Source organism: Aedes albopictus, chromosome 1, assembly GCF_035046485.1.
Source record: "Aedes albopictus strain Foshan chromosome 1, AalbF5, whole genome shotgun sequence".
Taxonomy (NCBI): domain Eukaryota; kingdom Metazoa; phylum Arthropoda; class Insecta; order Diptera; family Culicidae; genus Aedes; species Aedes albopictus.
In genome coordinates, this window is record NC_085136.1 from 180,846,829 (window position 1) to 180,873,202 (window position 26,374).

The window sequence follows — 26,374 nt, forward strand, 5'->3', positions numbered from 1 at the left end:
AAGGTCCAGGAGGAGCTGGGTACCGGTTACCCAGATTTTGTCACCGTTATCGGTAACCCAGATTTGAGTAAAGGTGCCTTTACTCAGATTAGAGTAACTGCAGTTTTGCTCAATCTGGGTCGCTTTGACATCAATCTGGGTAACTGAGGGTTAGCGTGTATAAATGCGGTTGTGCACTTTTCCAAAATATGAGTTTTATTTACCCATATTTGCTTAAAATTTTACGCAAATTTGAATAAAATTTACCCATATTTTAGAAAAATTGGTAAACTGATCTAAGCGTGTAAGTGTTTTTGTCTCAGTGTATATGTTAAAAATCGATCGTGTGCTCTGTACTTATATATAAACCTTGACATATTCGTGCAGTTCATCAAACACCCGTTGCAGTTACGAAGTTGCGTGAAGCTGACCGCGGAGCCGGCATCACGCCGATTTTCAGCATAATTTTATTTGCAGCCATCTATTCAGCAGCCATCATTCTACCCGGTTGGTCAAACATAGTGGTGAAGCCTAGTGCAAGTGAAAACGTGTGACTTAAAATATCTGTTTGATCAATCAATCAAGTACTGTAGTCAGTTTTCTGTATTCAGCTCATCAATTTGTTTCAAAATGTCGGAAGAAAAAAAGGTAATTGGCTGTAATTTGCTAGTTTGAAGAGAAATCGGACAGGACGCCATGAAATGGCGCACTTGAAAAAGCCATTACAGTTGACACTAACCTGCTTAATTTTTACGTAGGACTCTAAAGGATCCGAATCGGAGCACATTAACCTGAAGGTTTTGGGACAGGACAACGCCGTGGTGCAGTTTAAAATCAAGAAGCATACTCCCCTACGGAAACTGATGAACGCCTATTGCGATCGAGCGGTGAGTTTTTTTTTTATTAGCCGAAACTTCCGGCAAATCATGTAGCCATGTATAGTGTCAATGTATTAGTGAATAATACTAGTTTGATTCTGATTTTTTTTTATCTTCTGGTTTCGTACGGGCGTAACTGCAGTGATCAAGGTGTCGACTACCTGAAAAAAACCTGGAAAGTCAGGGAACTTTGGATTTTTTTTTTCACTATAACCATAAAGCGATATTTGAGTTCTACAAGCTCGTATAGTTGTGGACTACGAAGAACTAGCTAAACTGTATCGTTAAACTGTTGAATCCATGACTTTAATTTACGATCAAATCAATGTTCTTGGGTTTTGTAGTATTCAGTTGTACTCAATTTTATCATCAGGCCCGGATTAAGGATTGTGGGGGCCCGAGCGGACGTGGAGGCCCCTCGGAGAGATGAGCAAAAATATTTTTCTTTATTTTCGAACAGTACTTGAGCAATATGAAGAATAAAGTTAATGTTGGCAACCAAAAAAGGTTTTTGTGGGGGCCCGGGCCCCCCAGCCCCCCCCCCCCCCCCCCCCCTAGATTCGGCCCTGTTTATCATGGAGCCTTATTTCATGTTGAAATTACAAGTCCATTTTAGAGCAAGGAAGTTCATCACACTGTACTCAATAAATATAATGTTTGATGAATTTTTGGCCCATTCTTTGATGATATCGTTCTGAGATACCTCACTACTGCATTTTAATAGGTTTCTTATGAATTTATTAACGGATTCAGTCTTGAGATACCCAGACATTTGTTGTACAGACCGCTGATGATTTTTTTTGTTGTACTTTCTGAAGAAATCTTAAGTTGAATCGCTAGTAATAGTCGGGGAAATTTTTTTCCCGAGATGATTGCGTAGTTCTTCTCAAGCGCGTAAATAGCTTATCATGCATTACAGACGGTGCGGACTAGAGTGACTGGAAGGGAGAGTGGCGTCAATGTCAAATTCCAAGCGATCATCTGTCAAATTCGATTCTATAACATTCCCCAGAAAACCATTTCCCAGAATATACTATTCCCCATAATGCACCATTCCCCAGAAAAGCTTAATATACTCTGCTAAAAAGTATAATTCGATACACAAACAGTACAATGTTGATCATAATGGTATGTTATAGGCAAGGATTTTAACCTTATAGTGTTTTTACGCCCAAACATCCATTTTTTGTATTGTCTATCCGATTGGAATCAAGACAGACATTCAATGAATTAACTACATCGGCTGTTTTCCTACTCTCCGCATCGACCAATGTGGCGCTAGCTTCTATGCGCGAAAAATCGCAAAAATATTGTATGGCGAATAGCATCTAAATGCAAATTTATCGAAGTGGAATACATTATTCGAAAAAATATTTGGTAGTGGTTGTGCACAATGGTGACTACTATTAAGCCTACCGAATATTTTTTTAGTAAAAGCTTTCTATTTCAAGTAATTCAAGTTTAGATGCTTTTCACCATACAAAATAAAATTAATTTAGGCTGACACAAATTTCGATTTTCTCTAATGTCACCCCCCGCCCCCCCCTCGGAAAATTTTGGTCGTAATTCGACATTTTGAGGGGGGACACAAATAAATTATACAAAAATTTAAAAATTTTGAACTGAAATTAGAGTTGTCGAGAAATTTTTTTAACAAATCCGATGAGTTTTACAATTTTGCCTAATTGTTTGGGTAATTTTTCAACAAATACATTTATTATTTATTATCCACCCCCTTGACGAGTCAACGAGCAAAGTGACAAAAGAAGAAAATGAGATTTGTTCCGGCCTTACTCCTGCTGATCAACTGTGGGTGTGCGCCAAGCGGGTAATCCATTGAAAATTGCCATTTTCTTGGTTCACAAGTATCGCAACTGTTTCGCATCTAGTGTGCTGTGTTGTTAACAACAACGAGAAGGATGCGCACTACTTTTGACATGATTAAAAAACATCGCGAGTTTGGTCGCGTCGCAACTTTATTGTGCAACGTCCGGTTTGGTGGCGGCCCGACAGTACGGTATTTTAACAAATTAAGTGATGTATATTATGTTTCCAGTTCAAAACCGAATTAGCGACATTTTTTCTTTGACTTCCGCTGCTTTTGCCTTGCGTTAAACACAATGTCGGAAGTGGGGCGCTGTATAGAGCACCAGGTGTACAATACAGCGCCCCACTTCCGACATTATGTTTAACGCAAGGCAAAAGCAGCGGAAGTCAAAGAAAAAATGTCGCTAATTCGGTTTTGAACTGGAAACATAATACATACATATATCCATAAAAATATTCTACAATGGTTCAAACGTTTAATTACCATTGTTTAGGGGTAGGCGGGGCAATACGGACACCCTCAATATTTTGAAATATGCGAACTTTTTTGAACTTTTAATGAATGGAGAATATAGTCCATTTGTCTAAAACGTAGTTTCAGGAAAGAAACATTCAAAATTAAAATTAGGGTAAGAAATCAAGCTTTGAACTAGTCAAATTGTAATCTTAATTTGAACCATTTCAAAATTCATTAAAACGACGTACTTTTCAGGCAAATATTGTCCCGAAAAAAATGTTAAACAGCTTTCCGTAATATATCCTGATAACATGGGATTTAAAAGCATTGAAAAAAGCGTTTTTGTCATGGAAAACAGGCAATTGAAAAATCACTGTGATTTCACCCATTTCCCCCAAGAGAAAGCACATTTTCGGTGCACTCGTACAGCTCATGCATTGTATCACACGCAATATGTGAACGCGTCAAATGAAAGCTTATTTACCGTAGAATCGACGAACCGGATAATATTCCGCATTATTTGTCATAAAATTATCAAATTTAAGTGATTCTTACTTGGAGAATGTTATCTTAAGTTGAACCATTTGTAATCTAAATTTGAACTAGTAAACGGGGGTGAGCTTCTAGTGTTGGCCTGTAGATTGCGCTAGTGGTTGCTTTGTTTACTCTTGGGGGATGAAAAAATCCAAATTTAGTCCTAAAGAATTTCGAACATTCTGAGTTGAGATTCCACTGCCTAATGAAAAATAGGTATAAGAATTAGCAGATTCATGTGATTTTGCATTGTTTAGCATGGAATTGGCTGTTTTGTGAGTTGCTCGAGCTGCTGCCGCCAGCAGTTCAAATTAAGATTAAAATTGGTTCAAATTATGATTACGATGGTTGAAATTAAGATTAAAATCATTGTTGATGAAAAATCGAATATTTCAATGAAATTCGGTGCAAATACAAACTTTTTACCATTTAACAGAAAGCTTATACCCGTGGCTTTCATCTACATACGATTTTGCCGTAGTAAATTATTTCCATGTGGGAGAAAAAATCACTTAAAATTTGCACTGCTTCAGAAAGCCGCAATTTGGTTCAAATTTTGATAACCTACCCTATACTTGATTTTACACGAAAAAGTTGCGTCCTCGAAATTATAATTTTCACACCATCTTAAATAAGATTTAGTGATTAATTTATTGCCGGTCGATTAAAACCTGATAGGGTGGGGCGGGGCAAGATGGGTCACGGGGCAAGATGGGTCAGTGCCATTTTTGGGCGCATTACTCATGTTTTGTTTAGATTAATAATTTTGTTAGATGACCAGCATGAATATACAAAAATTTGGGGCATTGATTGAAAAATTATTCACTCTCATTGGAAATAAAAAATAAAATGGTTTTTAGCCATTTTTCTTATGCGATACATTCCATATAATCTCCATATAAACGGCCGCGGGGCAAGATGGGTCACCTTCAATTTTGAACGTATTTTTGGAGCATTCAAAATTTATTTATTTTTTATTACAAGACTATCTCATAAATGACTTCAATCAAGCGGAATGAACACTCAAAATTATAACATAAAATTATGATGATTTTTTAGTGAAAACATCGATTTTCAAGACGCCTTAGGACCACTCAAATCGTAAAGTTTTTTATATTCCAAATAAATCTATAAAATGTTTACTAGTAGCTCTTCTTACCACGCAACGCAACGCAACGCAACGCAAAATGTTTACTAGTAGCTCTTGTTTATTCAGTATGGATATGGAGCATATATGAATGCGGAACAAATCTTATATTTTGACGTTTTTCGTTGAGAAAATGTGAATTACTTAAAAGGTGACCCATCTTGCCCCGCACTTTTTTCACGGTGCAAAATCGATCACTTTTTAAAACTGCTCGTTCAACATCATATTTTGTATTTAATGAACTTTTTATCGACTTTTAGCATAGCTTACTAGTGTATTAAAGAGTAGCGAACGAATACAAACCAATACGATTTGTATTTACAAAGTTATGGTGATCCATCCTTATGCGACCCATCTTGCCCCGCCCCACCCTATTTGTAGAACACATGCAAGTAGTTTTACTGCATCTACATGCTTAACATGTTTATATTTTCTTCTTTATTATATCAAAAATCGAGTTTGGAAATATCTTCTGCTGCCGGGGCAAAATGAAAAACGCAGTAGGCATTGCCGCGTGCAGACGTGTTTTGAACGGGTCTGGTACGTTTGGCATAAGGCCGTTTGGCATAATGCCATTTGGCATAAGGACGTTTGGCATAAAGGACACTTGGCATAAAGGACATTTGGCATAAAGGACGTTTGGCATAATGGACATTTGGCATAAAGTACGTTTGGCATAAAATGATTTCAGTAAAAAGTGACATACATACTTAACGTAAAAAAAGGATAAGTATACAAAAGAAGGATAATACATTATAATGCCATAACTTTTATGGATATAATATGCAGACAAGGATGATTTGCTAGAAAGAACCATTACCGGAATCTAAATTGCTTGTATCGATGAAGAACAGCCTATATACAAAAGAAGGAACATTCCCCTTCCGAAAAAAAAACAAATTCATGGAAGCAAAAGGTTATTTTGAAAATATGAGATCCAATATAATGCACCAACAACAAGTTTGCCTTCTTTCCCTTGAAGGCTGTTCTTTAATTTTTCTCCAGAGGGAAAATATATTTCACATATTCTTTATGCCAAACGTCCTTTATGCCAAACGTCCCTTATGCCAAACGTCTTTTATGCCAAACGTCCTTTATGCCAAATGTCCTTTATGCCAAACGTCCTTATGCCAAATGTCCTTATGCCAAACGGCCTTATGCCAAACGTACCAGACCCGTTTTGAACTGCTCGTCACACTTCTTTGGCGTTCGCCAGTTATTTTTTTTTCGCGATTCCGCTGGCGATTTGAGCCGGTGCTACGCCATCCGGATGCTTCTTCCGCGTGTGAATAAGTGTTTGTTCTGTGTTTATCTTGAGGAGAAGTAACTTTGTAATTACTTATTGGGAAATTGTGAAGGATTGTGTTCCGCGTTGCTGGTAGAGCCACGCCACCCGGAGGTGTTAAATTATTTTATGCTTGATTGCATGCCGCTGCTCGGGGCTCGCAAAAAGAGCCGACGTTCGCACCGAGGGTGCCGAAATTTGTCCTCAGATTCGCGTTTTCCATTCGATCGTTTTTCTGTTTTGACATGTTTGTGGTGTAGCCACTCCTCTTTTTTCGTGTTTTTTTACGTCTTTGGTTGATATGACTCTCACTGATGTCTAGTGATTCGCGAGTGGTTCCATAATTAAACCGTGTAGCCTCATCTACAATTTTGTGAGTGATGAAGCGACGTTTATTGCGCAGTTCCCACCCAACTGGACCCCTTTCGCAGTTAGTATAAGTGCGGGATCGTGAATAAAACTGCGATTTTGCATCGAATCGTTTCGGTGTCTTCTGCGCACTTATTCAGCACATTATAATGCATAAGTGCGCAGAAGACACCGACACGATTCGATGCAAAATCGCAGTTTTATTCACGATCCCGCACTTATACTAACTGCGAAAGGGGTCCAGTGGGGTGGGAAATGCGCAATATTCCAATGATTATGAACAGTGCGACAGAGACGAGACGAGGAATAAGTTCGACTGCGCTGTACAGACGTTTCTATAGTGGTTTCTGCTTTTAGTGGTGTTGCGTGTACGTACACGCTGCATTACACGAACACCACCTGAGTTGAAAATAGTAAACAAAGATCAGCTGTTCCAAGCAAAATCAAATGGGCATATTTTCAACCAGTAGATTTGCATTAGTGTTCATGACACCCCGCTGCGAAACCACTATAGCAATGGCAGCGCTACCATGGATGGTTTTTGGTGAGATTGTTCTAATCGTAAATCTGTATAACAAATTTAACTAAATACGTGCCGGTTTCGAAGATTGTCTTTGAAACAGGAAGTGTGTTTGCAATATCATTATCCAATTGATAACGGTAATGCACATATGCGGGGCTTGTTGTAAGTGAAAGTGACCTCGGAATGGACGTGAGTAACGAACCAGACATTCTGAAACGGGTCACTGGATCCCAACAGAGCTATCACCTTTCAACTCCCGAGCTAAAGATGATTTCAGTTTTGAGTTTGTAGTGTAAAATTCAGTAAAGATCATACAGAAAATTGAACACATATTTTTTCCATAATACCACTGCCGGACAGTGGGAGTTGAATTGTGATTACTGACCATCAGTTATGCCTGGTTTAGACAGTGCAAGTGACTTGATTCAAGTCAATGGAAAATGCCCAATTGAATATGAATTGAACGTGTAAACCCGAGCAAAGTCTAACATCAAAATTACAGCAAATCGAAAACATGATTTGTATTCAGCAACAAATTGATATCACATTTTGATATCAGTTTACCTTTACTTAATTTGATTACAAATTTTGTTTTCGGTTTGTTGTCATTTTAAATTAACGTAAATATTTAGTGTTAGAATAATTTTAAATCTTTTAGTAAACTATATAAAGTAATTCTAGGAATATACCATTAGTGCAATTAAATTATTGCATTTATTAATTGATATCAACTGAAAAACGCTACATTTAACGATTTTTCATTTTTCCTGCACTGATTACAAAAACAGTTATCAATTTGCTATCATCGATAGCAGAAAGTGTTCTCAATTTGCTGTCACAGGAACATTTTTCTGCTCTCATTTTTGATATTTTAACCGTTAAAACGACCAAAACGACAACAACCTGAATTATCAAAATTTGCAATATCACAACATCAAAATTTGTTTTCAATTTGCTATCAGACTTTGCTCGGGAACACCACCATTCATCTCACATGAGCAACTCACTTGACTTGAACGAAAGTTGAACATGTTGAACTTTTTCATTCAAGTCAAACGAAATCGTCTCACTTGCCCCGTCTAAACCCGCGATTCATGTGAGCTGAATTCAAGTCATCTGTCAGTGAGATGAATTCAATTCAGTTTGCTTACGCTCCGCACGAGTTGAACAATGTAAACACTTGCTTCAACTGAGATGCATTCAAGAGCATGCAAGTGGACACTCAAGTCATTTGCTCAGTCTAAACACGTCGTTCCATTGGATTGAACATGTTTTAGAAGTTGGCAACTCAGATGCTCGTTTCATTTGAACAGTCTAAACCAGGCATTAGTGAACCAACATACCGCTGTGTGAGCCTCTCTCACCGTGTTGCGTCAAAAAGCGCGGTTAGCTTGCATGCAGCATGCAGACACCGACGCCAAGCCTCTCTTCGTGTTCAACCCACGGCTTGAACGAGAAAGAAAAAACGAAGAAAAAAGAGAGGCTTCGCCGTAATCATTGCATGCTTTCAATGCGCGTGGCTTGCGCACCAACCAACCATGCGTACCTGCTACTGAAGTTGAATGTGCTTTCATTTGGCGTTTATTGCGTATATTATTAAGTGTGCAATTCTTTTTAAACTTTTCCTTGCCGGGCTAGCTTGTATTGATCAACATACATTTAGTTATATTCTGCTCCGCAAATGCGCAAAGAAAAAGTGCTACACAGTTTTCATTCTACACATCACTTTTCTGATAGAATGCGTTTGGGAGCGTAAGATTACTAATGGCACTGATACCCCAGTCCAGCGTTTCTCAAACTATGGGTCGCGACCCACTGGTGGGTCGCGGGCTGATTTTTGGTGGGTCGCGTAGTCTTTATCTACTTATGCCGAATGTTATTGCTGGCCATTTTCTAATTTTCGAATACTCCCAAGGAGAATCCATTTCCAGAAGAGTTATTTCTAGAATTTCGGGTTTTCCTTAATTCTTTTCAAAATTTTGTATTGTAAGTTTTGTGTGGAGTATATTGAATATTGAAACCACTGTTCTTGAATCGATTCCGCCACTTTCAATTGGAAGTTTTAAGCAGAGAAACAGACTTTACACTCCGCTTGCTTCTTATCGAACACCTCTTTAACGGTTGATTTAAATTTTCGGTAGTTGGTCAATTGGGTTTTTAAATTAAGAAAAATGTATTGATTTTTTGATTTTATACGAAAGAGCACCTTTTTCTGAACCACCATGATTTTTTTTCAGATTTTTAGAACTTCATTTTGGTAACTAAAATCGATTTCGAAGGAATTTTTCGAAATCACCTTTTGACAGCTGAATTCATGAAAATTTGGATTTCGGCTCAGTTTTGCATGCAGATTCTGAATATGGAATTATCTCAACACCGCTAAAGAAGCCAATTGGCCACTCGCGGCGTTGGTATTGTTTTTGCTTCTGTTTGACGTTTACTCACTACAACCACCTAGTGGTGGTCCAGTCAAGTATAGTACGATTAGTACTATAGTACGTTTGAAGTGTTAGTCTGTTTCTCAGTGTTGTAAGATTCGACTTGACTTGTGTTCTGGAAAAAATAGTTGAAGTTATTGCTTGCGTTAGAATTTGATGTTAGACTTACACGCCAGTTTCAGCAGAAATTAGAAATACCAAAAATCAGCCAAAAAATACCAAACTTCGAAAAGAAACCTTCTTTTCAACGAACTTCAGTAAAGTTAAACTTTGTAAAATTCCGATTAAAGTCGATCATCTGAACTTAAACGGAACAACTGAAAGTAATTTAAGTGTAGAATTAGCATTAGTTAAAATACACAGAAATAAAAACCAAAAAGAAAAAAATGAAAAGTGATTCCAATAAAATTGGAAATAAAATAAGTGCGAAATTGGTCTACGTTTGATTGACGACAATAAATAAACAAATAAATTTAGAATGAAGAATATTATTAAAAATTTCAAGAGGACTCATCTGACCATTCAGCAGTACTTTCAACCGAGATTTAATTAAGTGCTGCAGAAGCATAAAATTACTAGTATATATTCAAAGTCTGGATTAAATCTGGTCTGGTTAAATATATAAGAAACTTGAAATCATATCTCAAATCTTTAAGACTAAGAGTTAACTGATGCTGCAAACTTGGGCACCTTAACCTTTCTTAGACTTTTGCAAAAAAAAAAAACTATAAGAGCACTATAAATAAACAAAAAATATGTTTTTGAGATTGAGGGCTACGTCACGTAAGTTTATCACATCCTATGAAAGGGATAAAATGTATTTATTTTAAAAGGCAGTCCAAGCTGAAAAAGTTTGAGAACCTCTGCCCCAGTCCCTTAATTTTCAAACAGAACTGAAATCGGCTTTAACATTGAACCAAAGTACCCCAAGGTCCATTTCAGAATCTTTCTCATTATCTGGAAAAGTAGATTTATGATTGCATATTTCGTTAATCACGTTATACGGACAAACAAGCACCACAACATGGTGACCATGAGAAGGATTTGTTGTTTGACGATGGCTTTCTTCCAGTAGTGGGATGGGAAATAAACCCAAACTGCAAATATGTACCATGATAAGCTTAAACGACTTACGTCGGTAATCGAACGGCCACGAATTCGTTTTGGCTCCAACAAATCTGCGATTATTCAGAAGAAAAGTGCACCACTTTCAGTTTTGGAATGCATATAATATGTTATTATCATCTCTCATACCTGTTCTTCAACATAAGTGTATCAAATTCCAATTTTGAATTTATCCTCAATGTTGAACAGGTCCCCTATTAGACCACGCGTCGCCTCTGCTTTTAGCGATTTTTCGCGAATAGAAGCTAGCGCCACATTGATCGATACGGAGAGTAGGAAAACAGCCGATGTAGTTAATTCATTGTTGTTTCGACCACTATTGCAATTACATGAAAGACGTTCCAAAGACGTTTTTGCAATTGCAGGCTGTTATAAAGCATAATTATGGTGTTTTACCAATTATTCTTAATTATCATAATGATAGTATACATTTTTTTTGTTTATAGGGTGGGGCGGGGCAAGATGGGTCGCGGGGCAAGATGGGTCAGTGCCATTTTCGGGCGCATTACTCATGTTTTGATTATGTTAATAATTTTGTTAGATGACCAGCATGAATATACAAAAGTTTGGGGCATTGATTGAAAAATTATTCACTCTCATTGGAAATACAAAATAAAATGGTTTTTTGCCATTTTTCTTATGCGATACATTCCATATATTCTCCATATAAACGGCCGCGGGGCAAGATGGGTCACCTTCAATTTTGAACGTATTTTTGGAGCATTCAAAAGTTATTTATTTTTTATTACAAGACTATCTCATAAATCGCAGGGTGGCCACTCAACTCGGTAAAATAAATTCCCGGTTTTTCCCGGTACCTAAAATTTTTTTCCCGGTTTTCTAGAAATTGATTTATATGGTTAAATCGGAACACTGATATTGCTATTTTCTATTTTCTCACTTTTCTGATTTTGTAAACAGTTTAACCTTACTGGAAGCGCACCATTGTCAAAGGTCTAACAATGTCAAAAAATATCATTCATCATAAACAGCCCAAGTGAAGTAGACTTTTGGCTCAATTGAACGCGATCAGAGGTTGACAGTTTATGGCGACTTTAATAAATTTTACATTTATATATTTTTTGAATTCCCCAACAACATAACACCATAACTGTTAAATTTTATGCTTTAAGCTTGAACTGTTTAACGCTCAAAATGACATAAAAATACTTGAATGCGATTTTTTGTACCAGAAGTTCTTTTGTTATGTGCAAGTTATCAACATTCAAAATTCAGAAAACGTTAGTAAAATCTCGAACAAAGCGAAAACTAAATCATGGCTAACAATTAGAAGTGAATGAGCCCTGCTATTAGAGCATCTTTGGTGAAAAAACGAAATCCAATATAGGCCACATTTAGTAAGAAGCCCATATTTTCTCTAGTCTTAAAAACTTAAAATATTTCTCAAGAAAGTATTTTCGGAATTTTATACATATTAGATACATATGCTCTATTCAAAGTTAGGGTAGAGAATTCTAATAGAAATGCCAAATGAAATTTTTGAAAAAAAAAAAACTCAAATCAATTTCTCGAGAATCTACTGGAGCAACCCCTGGGAGATTATTCGAAAAATCTCTTGAATAAACTTGTAAAGGTAATCTGGAATGTAAAAACTGATTGTGGAATCTCTGTAATAAAGTGAACATTATCACTGTTGAGATGCTTGACAGTATACTAATGAAAGAGGGACCTGAAGAAATCCATGGGAGGATTCAAATAGGTAAAATATAGTTGGAATTCCCAAAAAAATTACTCCAAAAGTATTTGACGAAAAGCATGTAAAATCTTTAAGAACGTTTTTAGATATTATTTATAATTTTATCAATAATTTTCTTGAAAAAAAGGAAACTATTGGTAGAACTGCTTGATATGGTTGAATTGTTTTGGAAAAGTTACTTGTAAGACGTTTCAAGAAATCCCTGGGAAAATATCTTGTTAAATCTCTTAATGAATGATTGGAGAAATCTCTAGGAGAATCTGCGAAGAAAACCTTGGTTTATCATCAAGAGAAATGTTAGGCAACCTGGAAGAATTGATTGTATACTATCTAAAGAACATGTCCAACATGGAATACTGGAAAAAATGTTAAGAAATTCTTGAAGACGATCGATTTAACAGAATTTCTAAAATCATACACATTTGTAATTGTAAAGGAAAACTGCGGTAAAATAAGGTATTTTTTTAATATGGCAATATTTTTTTCTGTAATGATACAATACACTGACTGTCCTACCCAAGACACATTATTTAAAGTTTTCCATTTATACCTTAGCTTTTTCAAAAACAATTGTAATTCTCTACAACAGTTCTATTAAAAAAGTCCAAGATTTAACACCAAAATTTAAGAAAAATCTAAAATAAATCTTATGATTAAGTTTTGAACTCTGCATCTAGTATCTGCGATATAGTATCTTTAGATTACAAAAATATTGATCATGTTTAAGAAAAATAATGATTCTCATGTAGATGCAATAGAAATTATTATCTTGGACTTTCAATTTTAAGGGTAGTTTATGTTCTAAGCAAATTCCCGGTTTTTTCCCGGTTTTCCCCGGTTGTTTGCGATTCCCGGGTAATTCCCGGTTTTCCCGGAATTCCCGGTTGAGTGGCCACCCTGTAAATGACTTCAATCAAGCGGAATAAACGCTCAAAATTATAACATAAAATTATGATAATTTTTTAGTAAAAACATTGATTTTCAAGTCGCCTCAGGACCACTCAAATCGTAAAGTTTTTTATATTCCAAATAAATTTATAAAATGTTTACTAGTAGCTCTTGTTTACTCAGTATGGATATGGAGCATATTTGAATGCGGAACAACTTATATTTTGACGTTTTTCGTTGAGAAAATGTTAATTACTTAAAAGGTGACCCATCTTGCCCCGCACTTTTTTCACGGCACAAAATCGATCACTTTTTAAAACTGCTTGTTTAACATTATATTTTGTATTTAATGAACTTTTTATCGACATTTAGCATAGCTAACTAGTGTATTAAAGAGTAGCGGACGAATGCAAACCAATCCGATTTGTATTTACGAAGTTATGGAGATCCATCCTTATGCGACCCATCTTGCCCCGCCCCACCCTATTTATGTGTATTTTAACTTATAGCTAATTCTACACTTCTATTATACATATTCCCACCACTATTGTATCGCATACCCTATTTACGGTTTTCAGAGATAAGCAACTTTGACTGCGTCCCCGAAATACATTCAAGTTAAACACAATCTTTTTGCGAATCCGTTTTTGAGTTGGTGTACCTGCCTCCGAAATACTTTGCTTTTGCGTGTCAACACAGTAGGAATTTTCCGTGTAAAAAGTGTGATTTCAACCGCTAGGTGTCGCGACCAACAGCATGAAATATTTATCATTTTTTTCTGACTCCGGAGATGGCCTTCTCTTCTCTGCTAGTAGGGTGGGGCGGGGCAAGATGGGTCACCTAAGGATGGATCATCATAACTTTGTAAATACAAATTCAGGCCGAACATTTCAATAGGTCATATCTGCATTTGAGAGGCTCTCTTTGTTTACTTTCTCTTTCAATTATTGCAATACAGTCAGGTCTTTTTTTACGCGGTTTTCATTTACGCGGCCGCGTAAATAAAAACTCCATACAAAAAAAAATTTCATCGTCTTATTTTTGCATGATTCGTCGAGAAATGGTGAGACTTTTTTTTACGCGGTTTTTTGAATTTTGAACTGAGTTTTATTTTAACGCGGTACGTATCCCCCGCGTAAAAAAAACCTGACTGTATAATGGTACACTTTTCAACTATTTTTGCAGTACAAATCACAAGACGATTGTTTTTACCATCGTTCAAATCAAGGAGGCAATCAAAATACAAATAAATAGCTGAGATATTAACGAAAGAGAGAGAAACCAAAAAGAGCCTCTCTTCTGCAGATTGGACCTTTAGACATGTTTGGCCTGAATTGTATTGGTTTGTATTTGTCCGCTACTCTTTTATACACTAGTTTGCTATGCTTAAAGTCGTTAAACAGTTCATTAAATACAAAATATGATGTTAAACAAGCAGTTTTGAAAAGTGATCGATTTTGCGCCGTGAAAAAAGTGCGGGGCAAGATGGGTCACCTTTTAAGTAATTCACATTTTCTCAACGAAAAACGTCAAAATATAAGATTTGTTCCGCATTCATATTAGGGTGGGTCATCGGAACATTTTTGTCAGATCAAGGTTTTTTCGACTCCATTTGGGGTCCTTAACAACTGGCCAAAATTTGAGAGGGATCGGTTACGCCTACGTTTTGCGCATCGCGATTGAAATTTGTATGGAAATTCGTATGGGAAAACGTGCTGTTTTGTATTTTTCCTATTTCATTTACTAATTTAACTAAAGTCATAATACTAAACCCGTTAAAGTATAGTTCATGATATACCTTACAACTTTGCCGAAGACAGCAGGGTGCTAAAATGCTCACAAAAAAAGTTATTATGCTCCAAAGTGAGGTATATCGAAATATATGCTGAAAATGACTTTTTCTGCCATCACTGCCCGCTGGGCTATAAACTGCTATAGCACTTCGTAGCTCCAAAGTGAGGTATACAGGGTACGAAAAACGGATCACGCAGAAAAACAAACGCTTTGTCCTAAGTGGTGTATGTTGGTAACAAAGGCGCTCCGCAACAAACGCATGTCGTGCGATGAGAGCAATAAAACAAAAATCGCTTGCCGAGCGTGTGCTGATATTTGTCTTTTCTGCAGAAATTTTCGACTCACATCATCGAATTCATAAGCATTTGGACGAATTAAGCCTCTTGCAAATCATAAAGCCGAGTTCAGTTGTAAAACAATGCGAGAATCACGATGTGAACAGAACGAGACAAATATTCCTACCGTTTTTGTTGCGAACAAACTCGGGAGCGATCTTTGTCATTATCTGCTAACGAAAAAACAAAGCGTTGTTGCCGTGCCTTCTTTGTTGTCTATTTTTCGCTTGCGGTGCCATATTCTGCGTACACTGGAGGTATATCGAAATATATGCTGAAAATGACTTTTTTCTGCCATCACTGCCCGCTGGGCTATAAACTGCTATAGCACTTCGTGGATGCATTCTATCAATTTGGCGTCTTCAGCAAAGTTGTTTGGATTTACATGCTCTTTGAATTGCATTTGGACATTAGTTCGAAATTTCACCGCATAGGTGGCGCTGAGATACAAACTTTTTTATTTCACATCCTAGAGCTTTGGCGTTTTCGGCAATGTTGTAGAACACCAAAAATTATGAAAGTTTGTCGAAGACACCAAAGCTCTAGCACTTAACACAGCGAAGTTATAGCAAAAGTAGTTAATCATATTCAAAAATTTACGTTTTTGCCCTTTTTTATATACTTCTTATAGTGCCATGAATCGTTTATCTTATACTAGCTGTTCCGGTAAACGTCGTACTGCCTGCCTACTGTGTTTTTTGACATACAGCTCCATAGGGACGTATCCCGCAAAGTTATCTGTGCGGGAGCCCCCCGTTCCAGAGACCGGAGACGTCTCACACCAAGCTGAGAACCTTCCCCGGCCCCAGAAAAAATCACATACAAAATTTCACACCGATCGGTTCAGTAGTTTCCGAATGCATAAGGGTCAGACAGACAGACAGAAATACATTTTTATATGCATAGATACATAGATATTTGTATTTTATACCAAATATAACTCTTTTATCTCCCGAAATACCATTTCCTGGAATGGCACACTTGCCGGAATGTTCGATCTCTTTGAATAGGATAGGATGGATAGGATGTTTATATTAACCCTAAAAGGGATACCTGGGGTCCATTGGACCCCAGGCGCCTTTCAGAGCTCTTCTTTGATGGAACACACTCAGCGAGGTGACAAAACTGAGGCCATGAAGGTATCCCTTTTAGGGTTAACATAGTACGAAACATTTCCGTGAGAAAACTTTAAGGACAACAGTCCGGGAAATGACATTTCACGAAGTGTTATTTCGGAAAATGTGATATCACTAGTGCAATAGGAATTGAAAGATCTATTATCGAGTATAGTGCACATAAAAATGTTTTAGTATGTCACTATACAGGAAGTGAATCAAAAAAATCAAAGGGGCTACATCCTCAATAGCGTTGGTAGATCGCTTACGCTGAGAGTTTACTACTTGAACATACATCTACCTCGCACTATAATGATTAAAAGAAATATCATTCGTAATCAGTGCTGAAAATTTAATTTCGTCATATCTAAATTCAATCACCTACAGTTCATTTTAGAAACTGAACCTGAGAATATGGTATATGAAAAACTTGTGCGGCTAGACTAGTTCTGCAAGAAAGTCACGGAAAAAAAATACTATTTTTCGAATATTTAAGGTAAATGTCATGGACTACCTTTGAAAAATGCCAAATGATATTCACCGTGAATATCATTTGCATTTTTTGAAGGTAGTCCGTGACATTTACTTTAAATATTCGAAAAATATCGTTTTTTCCATGACTTTCTTGCAGAACTGGTCTAGCCGCATAAGTTTTTCATACATCATATGCTCAGGTTCAGCTTCTAAAATGAGCTGTAAGTGATTGAATTTGAATTTGACGAAATGAATTTTTCAGCACTGTTCGTAATATATTAGTTATATTGGCAGATAAGGAAGGAGTTTTCTCAAATATATATTTTAATATGTACAATTACCTACTTTCAAGGTAGCTGCAATGTAGTACATATGTCACACGTAGTACAAAAACGCAAACTTTGAGATATGATTTAAGGTACCCCGGGGCAAGTGGGACCTAAAAAAATGCTAATTTGGTTTTGTCATGGCAAAAATTTCAGTACACATTTTTTTCTATAATTCCAATGAACCCAAAAGACGTTGTTGGTATATTTGTACTTATTAACGTGCATTAAAACTGTTTCAAAATTTTAAAATTCGATATATTATGCATATAATGAAAAGTGTAGCAGATCTTCATTCACTGCGTTTCACGGGGCAAGTGGAACCTATTCAGAGTTTTTGTTCAAAGGGCTTAATATAAGTTGCAACAAGTAAGGTAACATAAATCATAAATCTCTTATATGAATGACTATCTTTAGTGATTAAAATAAGAAGAGGTTTATGGTATCGTGCATAAATTACGTAACACATAAAAAATCGCTGGGGAAAAATACTTGAATCAACTCTAGCAGCTCATGCAAAATAAATTGATTTTTTATACAAAAAGCGCCGTAAAGTGAAGAGACAAAAGATTTCGAAACTTGGTCTCTATATTATATAGTTGATGAATCTCGCCAAAAGTATATCTGGGGTTTCGAGATTTTCAGTAATATCTTCTCCCTTACATAATCTTACGATAATTAAATATTTTTTTTAATCATGAATTTTGAAAAGGTCATTTCCCTATTTTAATTTTTTATGGACGGTTCCTGAATGCCCAAAAGAATTCATTATGCAGCGTTAAGTGAAAAAATAATGGAATATATTTAGAGAAAAACATAAAAAATACATGCTTTTGATTTTTTTTTGTTTTACCCAAGGTTTTACCACAGAGAACAGACGTCTATCTTTGCTTTCTGCCTTGTGTAAAACTTTGTAACGGTCATATCAAAGTATGTGGTTATGCTCCCGTTGCGCGGCGCTAGCGTCCCATCACTTACATTGTTGTGTTGTCATTTTGGTTTACAGTGCTCGCCGTTTTTGGCCGTTTAGCGCTCTTGTCGTTTTGTGGGCTAGTGTATTTTAACGCTAAGCACTGCCATCGTGCGGGTCAAATCGACTTTATAAGCGGGGCAGTCTCCGTTGATGGCGTTGAGGTGCACTTAAATCATTTACACACGATTTCAACGTATTTTTGTTCGAGCTTAAACGTCTGTTCTCTGTGGTTTCACCATTTTTAACAAGAAATTCACCATCTAAATAGAGGTAATAAAGTATAATTCAACAGTAGATTACTTAACGCGTCAATTTTTATTGACTTTCGTGCTAATTTCATCCACAGAGAACAGACATTTAAGCACCGACGAACCGACGTGACAGCTAGAACAAATAAATTCAAATTTGTTGTCCCCGACACCATGATGAAAAATAGCCGAACACTACCGCCACCTCTATAACGGCTCGCGTTGATTTGATAGTTTGATCCCAAACCCCCGTATGTTGATATAGAAAGAGGATTGTGCATGCACTGATTTGACAGAAGCGATCGCTCGCTTCGCTGGTCGACCGTTATATTTAGGGGGGACAGTTTTGAAACACCACTGTCACGTCGGTTCGTCGGTGATTTAAGCTCGAACAAAAATACGTCGAAATCGTGTTTAAAGGATTTAAGTGTACCTCAACGCCACCAACTTAGACTGCCCCACATATAAAGTCGAATTGACCCCACGATGGCAGTGTTCATCGTTCAAATACACTAGCCCACAAAACGACACGAGCGCCAAACGGCCAAAAACGGCTAGCACTGGAAAAAAATTTGACAACACAACAATGTAAGTGATGGAACGCTAGCGCCGCGCAACGGGAGCATAACCACATACTCTGATATGACCGTTACAAAACTTTACACAAGGCAGAAAGCGAAGATAGACGTCTGTTCTCTGTGTTTCATCGTAGGCTGGACAAGGCGAGATGAACCCATAAAATTGTGTTTGTTTATTCTCATAGGTCCCACTTACCCCAGGTAGCGAAATGCACTGGGGCAAGTGAGAGCAGTAAACTAAAGGTAATAAATAAAAATAAAATACAGCTTTTTCGCTTGAAATCATTTGCAAGAACTCCAAATACTATCCTGAAACCGAAAAAGTATTTGTATAATGACAAATTTATTTTTAAACGACGAATGTAGTAGAGCACGTCAATCTCACCTAGTCAATTGAAAATTACATATGCACAACAATAACGTATACGGTATCTTTATGGTTGAAACAATAACATTTTTTGTATTCAAAGTATCCGTAGGTGTGATACCTATGTTTTTCATGAAGAATGTTAGTCTTAAAAATAAATAAAAATAAAAATACTAGCTATATGTCTCACTTGCCCCCGATTCTCACTTGCCCCGGGGTACCTTACTATTTTCGCTATAACTTCGCTGGGTTGAGTGCTAGAGCTTTGGTGTTTTCGACAAATTTTCATAACTTTTCGTGTTCTACAACATTGCCGAAAACGCCAAAGCCTTAGGATGAGAAATAAAAAAGTTTGAATCGCAGCACCACCTATGCGGTGAAATTTCGAACTAATTTCCAAATGCAATTCAAAGAGCATGTAAATCCAAACAACTTTGCTGAAGACACCAAATTGATAGAATGCATCCACGAAGTGCTATAGCAGTTTATAATTGGCCCAGCGGGCAGTGATGGCAGAAAAAGTCATTTTCAGCATATATTTCGATATACCTCACTTTGGAGCATAATAACTTTTTTTGTGAGCATTTTAGCACCCTGCTGTCTTCGGCAAAGTTGTAAGGTATATCATGAACTATACTTTAAGGGGTTTAGTATTATGACTTTAGTTAAATTAGTAGATGAAATAGGAAAAATACAAAAAAGCACGTTTTCCCATACGAATTTCCATACAAACTTCAATCGCGATGCGCAAAACGTAGGCGTAACCGATCCCTCTCAAATTTTGGCCAGTTGTTAAGGACCCCAAATGGAATCGAAAAAACCTTGATACGATACGATCGAATTCACGTTTTTCCATATAACCCTTGACCCACCCTAATTCATATATGCTCCATATCCAGGCCCGGATTTAAGGGGGGGGGGGGGGGCAAGTGCCCCGGGCCCCCCGATGAAGGGGGCCCCCCTAGAATCCGAAATACAATTTATAATTTTCAACGAAACCATATAAAATTCACGTGAATGGGCGTTCATATTTTAAACAGGTCCCCTATAGCCACAGCTGTTAAGATGTGGATATTCAGCATGACCATACTAAGGGTGACGCGTTCAATTCCCGGTCGTTCCAAGAACTTTTCGTGAAGGAAAATGCCTGCCACACGATATACACATACGAAATGGTCATTGACAAAGGATACTCTTTGTTAATAAAAGTTCCACAATTACTGTGGAAGTGCACATGAAACACTAAGCTGAGAAGCAGTGTCCCAGTGAGGACGTCACACAAAAAAAGAACTTATAATTGGGTTCTAAAGGAATCTAAACTATTTTTGGCCATTTATCTGGATTTTCTCTTAAGAATAATTCGAAATCAAAAGTTTCATAATTTTTGGTGCAGTATTTAAAAATACGCGATTTTCTTTTAAAACCTTTGAAAGCTCTTATCGAGTGGAAACACTTTTCCGTGACTTCAAGTTGCTACAAAAAGTGCCTCTAAGCAGAGTGCATGAAAGATAAAGCTTTTGAGAGTATCTTTAAGAGTAATTGTACATCAATATGTATAAATTTCAATAGTTTCACAAATTTATCTATTATTTCACAATTATTATGATTATATTTTGAAAACATATGCCTAATACTTATTTGCATCAGTTCGTTGCTATTATGAAAAAGAGAAGATGATGAATTCTGGAGATGTTTGGGAGTTAAGGCTAGTTTTGAAAACCGAGTGTCCTGGAAACTGTAACTTTTCATAATTTTATACCTATTCGGTTTTACTGAAGATATTAAGATTTATTGCTACAGTTGCTCCCAAGAGACTAATCTTTGTAAAATCTAAATCTTGAAATACTCGTCGATCTCGTGCAATCTCAAATAAAGTTGCTGCATGTTTTCGTAGATTTTTAACTGAACGCTAAGTTCTTAAACTTGAATAAATGTTTTCAATTCGAATGAAAGTTTAAAATATATGTACTATCTGAACAAGATGTTATTTACGCTAGTATTTTGACATTTGAGCCAAATATCAGAATAAATGTTCGAATAATTTTCTATTTGTCGGGATTTGGAGAAGTTCTGAAATCAGAAGTTTCCAATATTAGGCCTAAAATAATACATATAGTAATGGTATGGTTCATTTTTTCGAAATTTTGATTCTGGGGGCTCACTTTATAGGGTTTGCCCCGGGCCCCCCGAGGCCTAAATCCGGCATTGTCCATATCCATACTGAGTAAACAAGAGCTACTAGTAAACATTTTATAAATTTATTTGGAATATAAACAACTTTACGATTTGAGTGGTCCTAAGGCGGCTTGAAAATCGATGTTTTCATTAAAAAAATATTATAATTTTATGTTATAATTTAGAGCGTTCATTCCGCTTGATTGAAGTCATTTATGACATAGTCTTGTAATAAAAAATAAATAACTTTTGAATGCTCCAAAAATACGTTCAAAATTGAAGGTGACCCATCTTGCCCCGTGACTGTTTATATGGAGATTATATGGAATGTATCGCATAAGAAAAATGGCTAAAAACCATTTTATTTTTTATTTCCAATGAGAGTGAATATTTTTTCCAAAAATGCCCCAAACTTTTGTATGTTCATGCTGGTCATCTAACAAAATTATTAACATAATCAAAACATGAGTTATGCGCCCGAAAATGGCACTGACCCATCTATCCCCGCGACCCATCTTGCCCCGCCCCACCCTACTTAGACTACCCGTTGAACTCAAGCTCCTGGATGGGGAAGGGGGGCAACTCAACTAGCTGTTGTTCGGCTCGCCTCTGTAGTTCAAGTACGATTCGAGAAACCGTGGAAGTAACGGAGTCCCACTTGTCCGCCCCATACACATCCTTTCAACAATGTTGTCTGGCGTGATATCTCTACCGCATACCTCCTGCATACTCGACCTTTGCTCTACGAAAAGTGGACATTCGAAGAGCACATGCTCCGCGGTCTCGTCGCAGTCTGTACACTCCGGACATGCGGGGGAGCCTGCATGTCCGAATCTGTGCAGATACCACCTAAAGCACCCATGGCCTGACAGAACTTGAGTCAAGTGAAAATTCACCTCGCCATGGGGCCTCGTCCTCTTGGACACGCTCGGTATGAGCCTGTGTGTCCATCTACCCTTGCTGGACGGAGGAATCCCATTCCCTATGCCACTTCAGCATAGACGAGGTTCTGGCGGTACGCCTCGCGCCTCGTATGCCGCGTCGCTCGAAACATTCTTCATCCTCTGCCACCACTAAAACTATGGGCATCATGCCCGCTAGCACACATACCGCGTCTTTTGATACCGTGCGGTATGCGCTCACCACCCTAAGGCACATCAGCCTGTCGGTACTCTCAAGTCGCTTCAGTGTCACGTTTCGATTAACCACTAGCGCCTTCGACCATGCAGCGGCGCCATACCGTAGTATGGAGACCGCTACTGCCGCGAGCAGCTTACGCTTACTCGAGACTATTGCCGAGCTATTTGACATTATCTTTGACAATGCCATTATCGCCATGCTTGCCGCCCTTTTGCAGGCATATTCTACGTGGCTTCCGGATTTCAGCTTATCGTCGATCATGACCCCCAATTGCTTCAGTGAGCGCTTAGAGTTGATCGTGCATCCACCTGTGGTGACCACTGCCTGCTGTTCAGACTTGCGGTTGTTTACCACCACCACCTCCGTTTTGTGGTGCGCGAGTGCCAAATGTCTCGACCTCATCCAGTCCTCCACTATGCCAATTGCTGTCAGTTCCACTTCCTCTATCGACTTGCCGTATACCATGAGGGTAATATCATCGGCGAAGCCGACCAGCTTTACGCCCGGTGGAAGTTTGAGCCTCAATACGCCATCATACGCCGCGTTCCATAGTACCGGGCCCAAGATGGACCCCTGCGGTGATGTTGTAGCTCCTCTCGCCTTGCTCGGTGTCATAGATTAGCACCCTATTCTGGAAGTAGCTCTTCAATATCCGGCATAGGCTAACCGGGACTCCTAGGTGGTGTATTGCGCACTCAATGGCGACCCAGCTGACGCTGTTGAACGCATTCTTAATGTCCAGCGTGACGACTGCGCAATAGCGGATTCCTGTTCGCTTCTTTTGGAGCGCTATCTCGGCTGTCAAAGTATGTCATTATTTTTCTGTCGAAAAAATAGGTTTTCGTGGCAACTTTCTTTAGCAAAAACATCGCATACTTTTTGTTATGCCATAAGATAGAGAAAAACATGTGAAATTATGATTAACAACAAAAAACTTTAATTTCGTATGTTTAGTTTCAGTGATACAAGGGATGAAAGTTATGGACACCATGGGCGAGAAAGGGTTAAGAGTCGTGGTAGAAAACACCAATTTTGGTTTTCAAAAATGGATCCCTATACCATTTCTTAGGTGACTTAGGGGCAATTTCTTCACCCTGGCTTAAGCGTTAAGCCAGGTTTAACTGTATGGGTAAGCCTGGCTTACCGGTTAAGCCGAGGTGAAGAAATCGGCCCTTAGGGCCAATTTCTTCACCTCGGCTTAACCGGTAAGCCAGGCTTACCCATACAGTTAAACCTGGCTTAACGCTTAAGCTAGGGTGAAGAAATCGCCCCTTAGTCCAAAATGTGAAAATTTCAAAAATGATACTCAGGCGCACTTAATGTAGCCCAATATAATAGTAAGCCTAAACATTTTTTTTTATTCGTAGGGTTTGTCCATGCAGGTTGTCCGATTCCGTTTCGATGGCCAGCCGATCAACGAGAATGATACCCCGACGACGCTGGAAATGGAGGAAGGAGATACAATCGAAGTATACCAACAACAAACCGGCGGAAAGCTTTATTTTTAAATCTATTTTAATAGCGTGCATAAGCATCTAATTATCCAGTAACAAAATACATTTCCTGCTTAACTGTCATTCAAGGTTTACAATATTTGAAATGATTTTAAGTTATTTTTATGCATCGTAAGGAAAAATAGTTACAAAATGGATGTAATTTTTCTTTTTCCTACAAGTCATGGAATGATAAAGACTCCCATTCCTACGATGTCAACCTGTAATGATCAAATAAAGTAACAATAACATGGGTTAAAGCAAATTAAAACCTTTTTTTTTTTAATAGATATCACAATTGAAACCCATTTTTTTCTCTTGTAAGCTCTCACCCACCCTGGAAATCATCCTCCGGAAGCCAATGCCCCTGTAGAGACACCCCTGGGCTGACACGCTTATGTTCTATTTTGGGGCTATTCATAAACCACGAAGATCCAATTTAGGCCATCTCAGACCCCGCCTCTTCCCCCTCGCAGGCTTTTGTCATCCAATTCGCTCTAAAATAAAAGTACTCATTATAGTAATCAATCTTCTCAATCACTCCGGAAACTAACTGAGTCACTTGCACGAAGCCATTAAGACGCGAGACGACCGATCACACCGAGCAGTGCAAAGTTACAGACAGGCCGAGTGCGGAGCCTGCGGTAGTGCACATTCACTGTAAGCAGACACCGAATAGAGATTGTCAATAATAGACCCGTCTACCACATCCCCTCTTTTTACCTATTTTTAAAGCATTTATTTTTAGAATTCAGAATAAAGTATCAACATTTAAGGTATACTTATCTTTAAGGACTGAATCTGTTGGCAGCAGGGATTGGCGGCATGCACCGTGCGGTGCGAAAAAAGCGTGTGCTTCACACAATCGCAAGTGCTCGTCTCCCGTTTTGCCGAGAGACAAGAGACGTATGAGTGAGAGCTTTCGTAATTGTGCGAGAGACAATCGCAGCACTAGCTCTACGGCGCAGGGAGTAATGCACGGTGCTTGGGACTGCGCTTGTCTCCAAACAGAAAAAATCAATTAATAAATTAATTGAAGAGTTTGTGTTTTCGGCAAAGTTGTTAAGCTTGTCAAGGGTTGACAAGTGATGGGTCGTTTGATTCGAAATTTTTGCAATCATGCGTAGTATCAAGCCAAGTGAAAAGCACGGAGACAAGCACCGAGAGAGTGCAGCGTGAGAGACAGGAGAGCTCCAGCGCGCGGCAAAGCAAGCGAGCAACACACAACCGATTACGCGTACTCGTCTCCTTCTAGTTTGTTGTGCTGTCTCGTAGCAGAGTGTGCGGCACGCAAAGAGTTTTGAGTCGCACCCTATCCCTGGTTGGCAGGTCTGATGTCACGCAGCGATCTCCTAACAGGTATGTAGTGGGTTGGTAACAGCAACTGCAGATGTTTCTTGGTGCGCTGTGTTTTCTGCCACCTTCCGGATGCCTGGATCGTTTTCGGGTTCCAACGTTGGTTCTTCGTTTGTCCAATTAGAGTCAGCATTGAATCTCCTCAAATGTGAAACGTTTCTGTTATATTGTTTTCCCGAACTGTTAGACTGCACGGTCACGTTTGATCCATTTCTATCTAATACGGTAAACTTCTCGTTTAAGAAGTTCGTTGATAGCTTGTTTGATGGAAGAAGATTTTTCATGAGGACAATATCACCCGACGCAATTGAACTGGGCTTTGCACGCCTTCTCGTATCCTCTTTCTCTTTCTGCTGAACTTTTGTGGCTATATCGCGGTCCCTGAAATCGGTGCTTGGTGGTACTGTCTCAAGATCGTCAACACGGGGTAGTTTAGATCGCAACTTTCTTCCCTGCAGCAGCTCACTTGGTGCCTTCCCGGTTACAGTGTGCGGAGTGTTGTTGTATAGGTCTAAGTAGCTGTCTAGTTCTGCCTTCCAATCGTCATGAATAGCGTGAGCAATTTTCATCCGTTTCAGTAGAGATCGATTTTGTCTTTCGACTTCGCCATTTGCCTGTGGCCAATATGGCGAAGTGTGGTTAAGATGTATGCCATTAATGAATTAACTACATCGGCAGTTTTCCTACTCTCCGCATCGACCAATGTGTTTCTATGCGCGAAAAATCGCAAAAATATTGTATGGCGAATAGCATCTAAAGGCAAATTTATCGAAGTGGAATACATTATTCGAAAAAATATTTGGTAGTGGTTGTGCACAATGGTGACTACTTAT

The 26,374-nt window shown here is 38.2% G+C and overlaps 1 protein-coding gene and 2 long non-coding RNA genes across 3 annotated transcripts; 2 read left to right on the forward strand and 1 right to left on the reverse strand.

The window, feature by feature from the left end:
- Positions 1-411: 411 nt before the first annotated feature.
- LOC109424859 (small ubiquitin-related modifier 3) lies at positions 412-24,456 on the forward strand. Its single transcript, XM_019700055.2, has 3 exons — positions 412-627; positions 738-866; positions 24,060-24,456. Exons 1-3 carry the CDS (start codon positions 610-612, stop codon positions 24,198-24,200), a joined length of 288 nt encoding a protein of 95 aa, XP_019555600.1. The 5' UTR covers positions 412-609; the 3' UTR covers positions 24,201-24,456.
- LOC134285336 (uncharacterized) lies at positions 14,998-16,205 on the forward strand. Its single transcript, XR_009996296.1, has 2 exons — positions 14,998-15,127; positions 15,554-16,205. It is a non-coding gene; the product is annotated as an uncharacterized LOC134285336 (long non-coding RNA).
- LOC134285337 (uncharacterized) lies at positions 24,283-24,880 on the reverse strand. Its single transcript, XR_009996298.1, has 2 exons — positions 24,740-24,880; positions 24,283-24,682 (listed from the first exon to the last, which is right to left on the reverse strand). It is a non-coding gene; the product is annotated as an uncharacterized LOC134285337 (long non-coding RNA).
- Between the last annotated feature and the right edge of the window lie 1,494 nt (positions 24,881-26,374).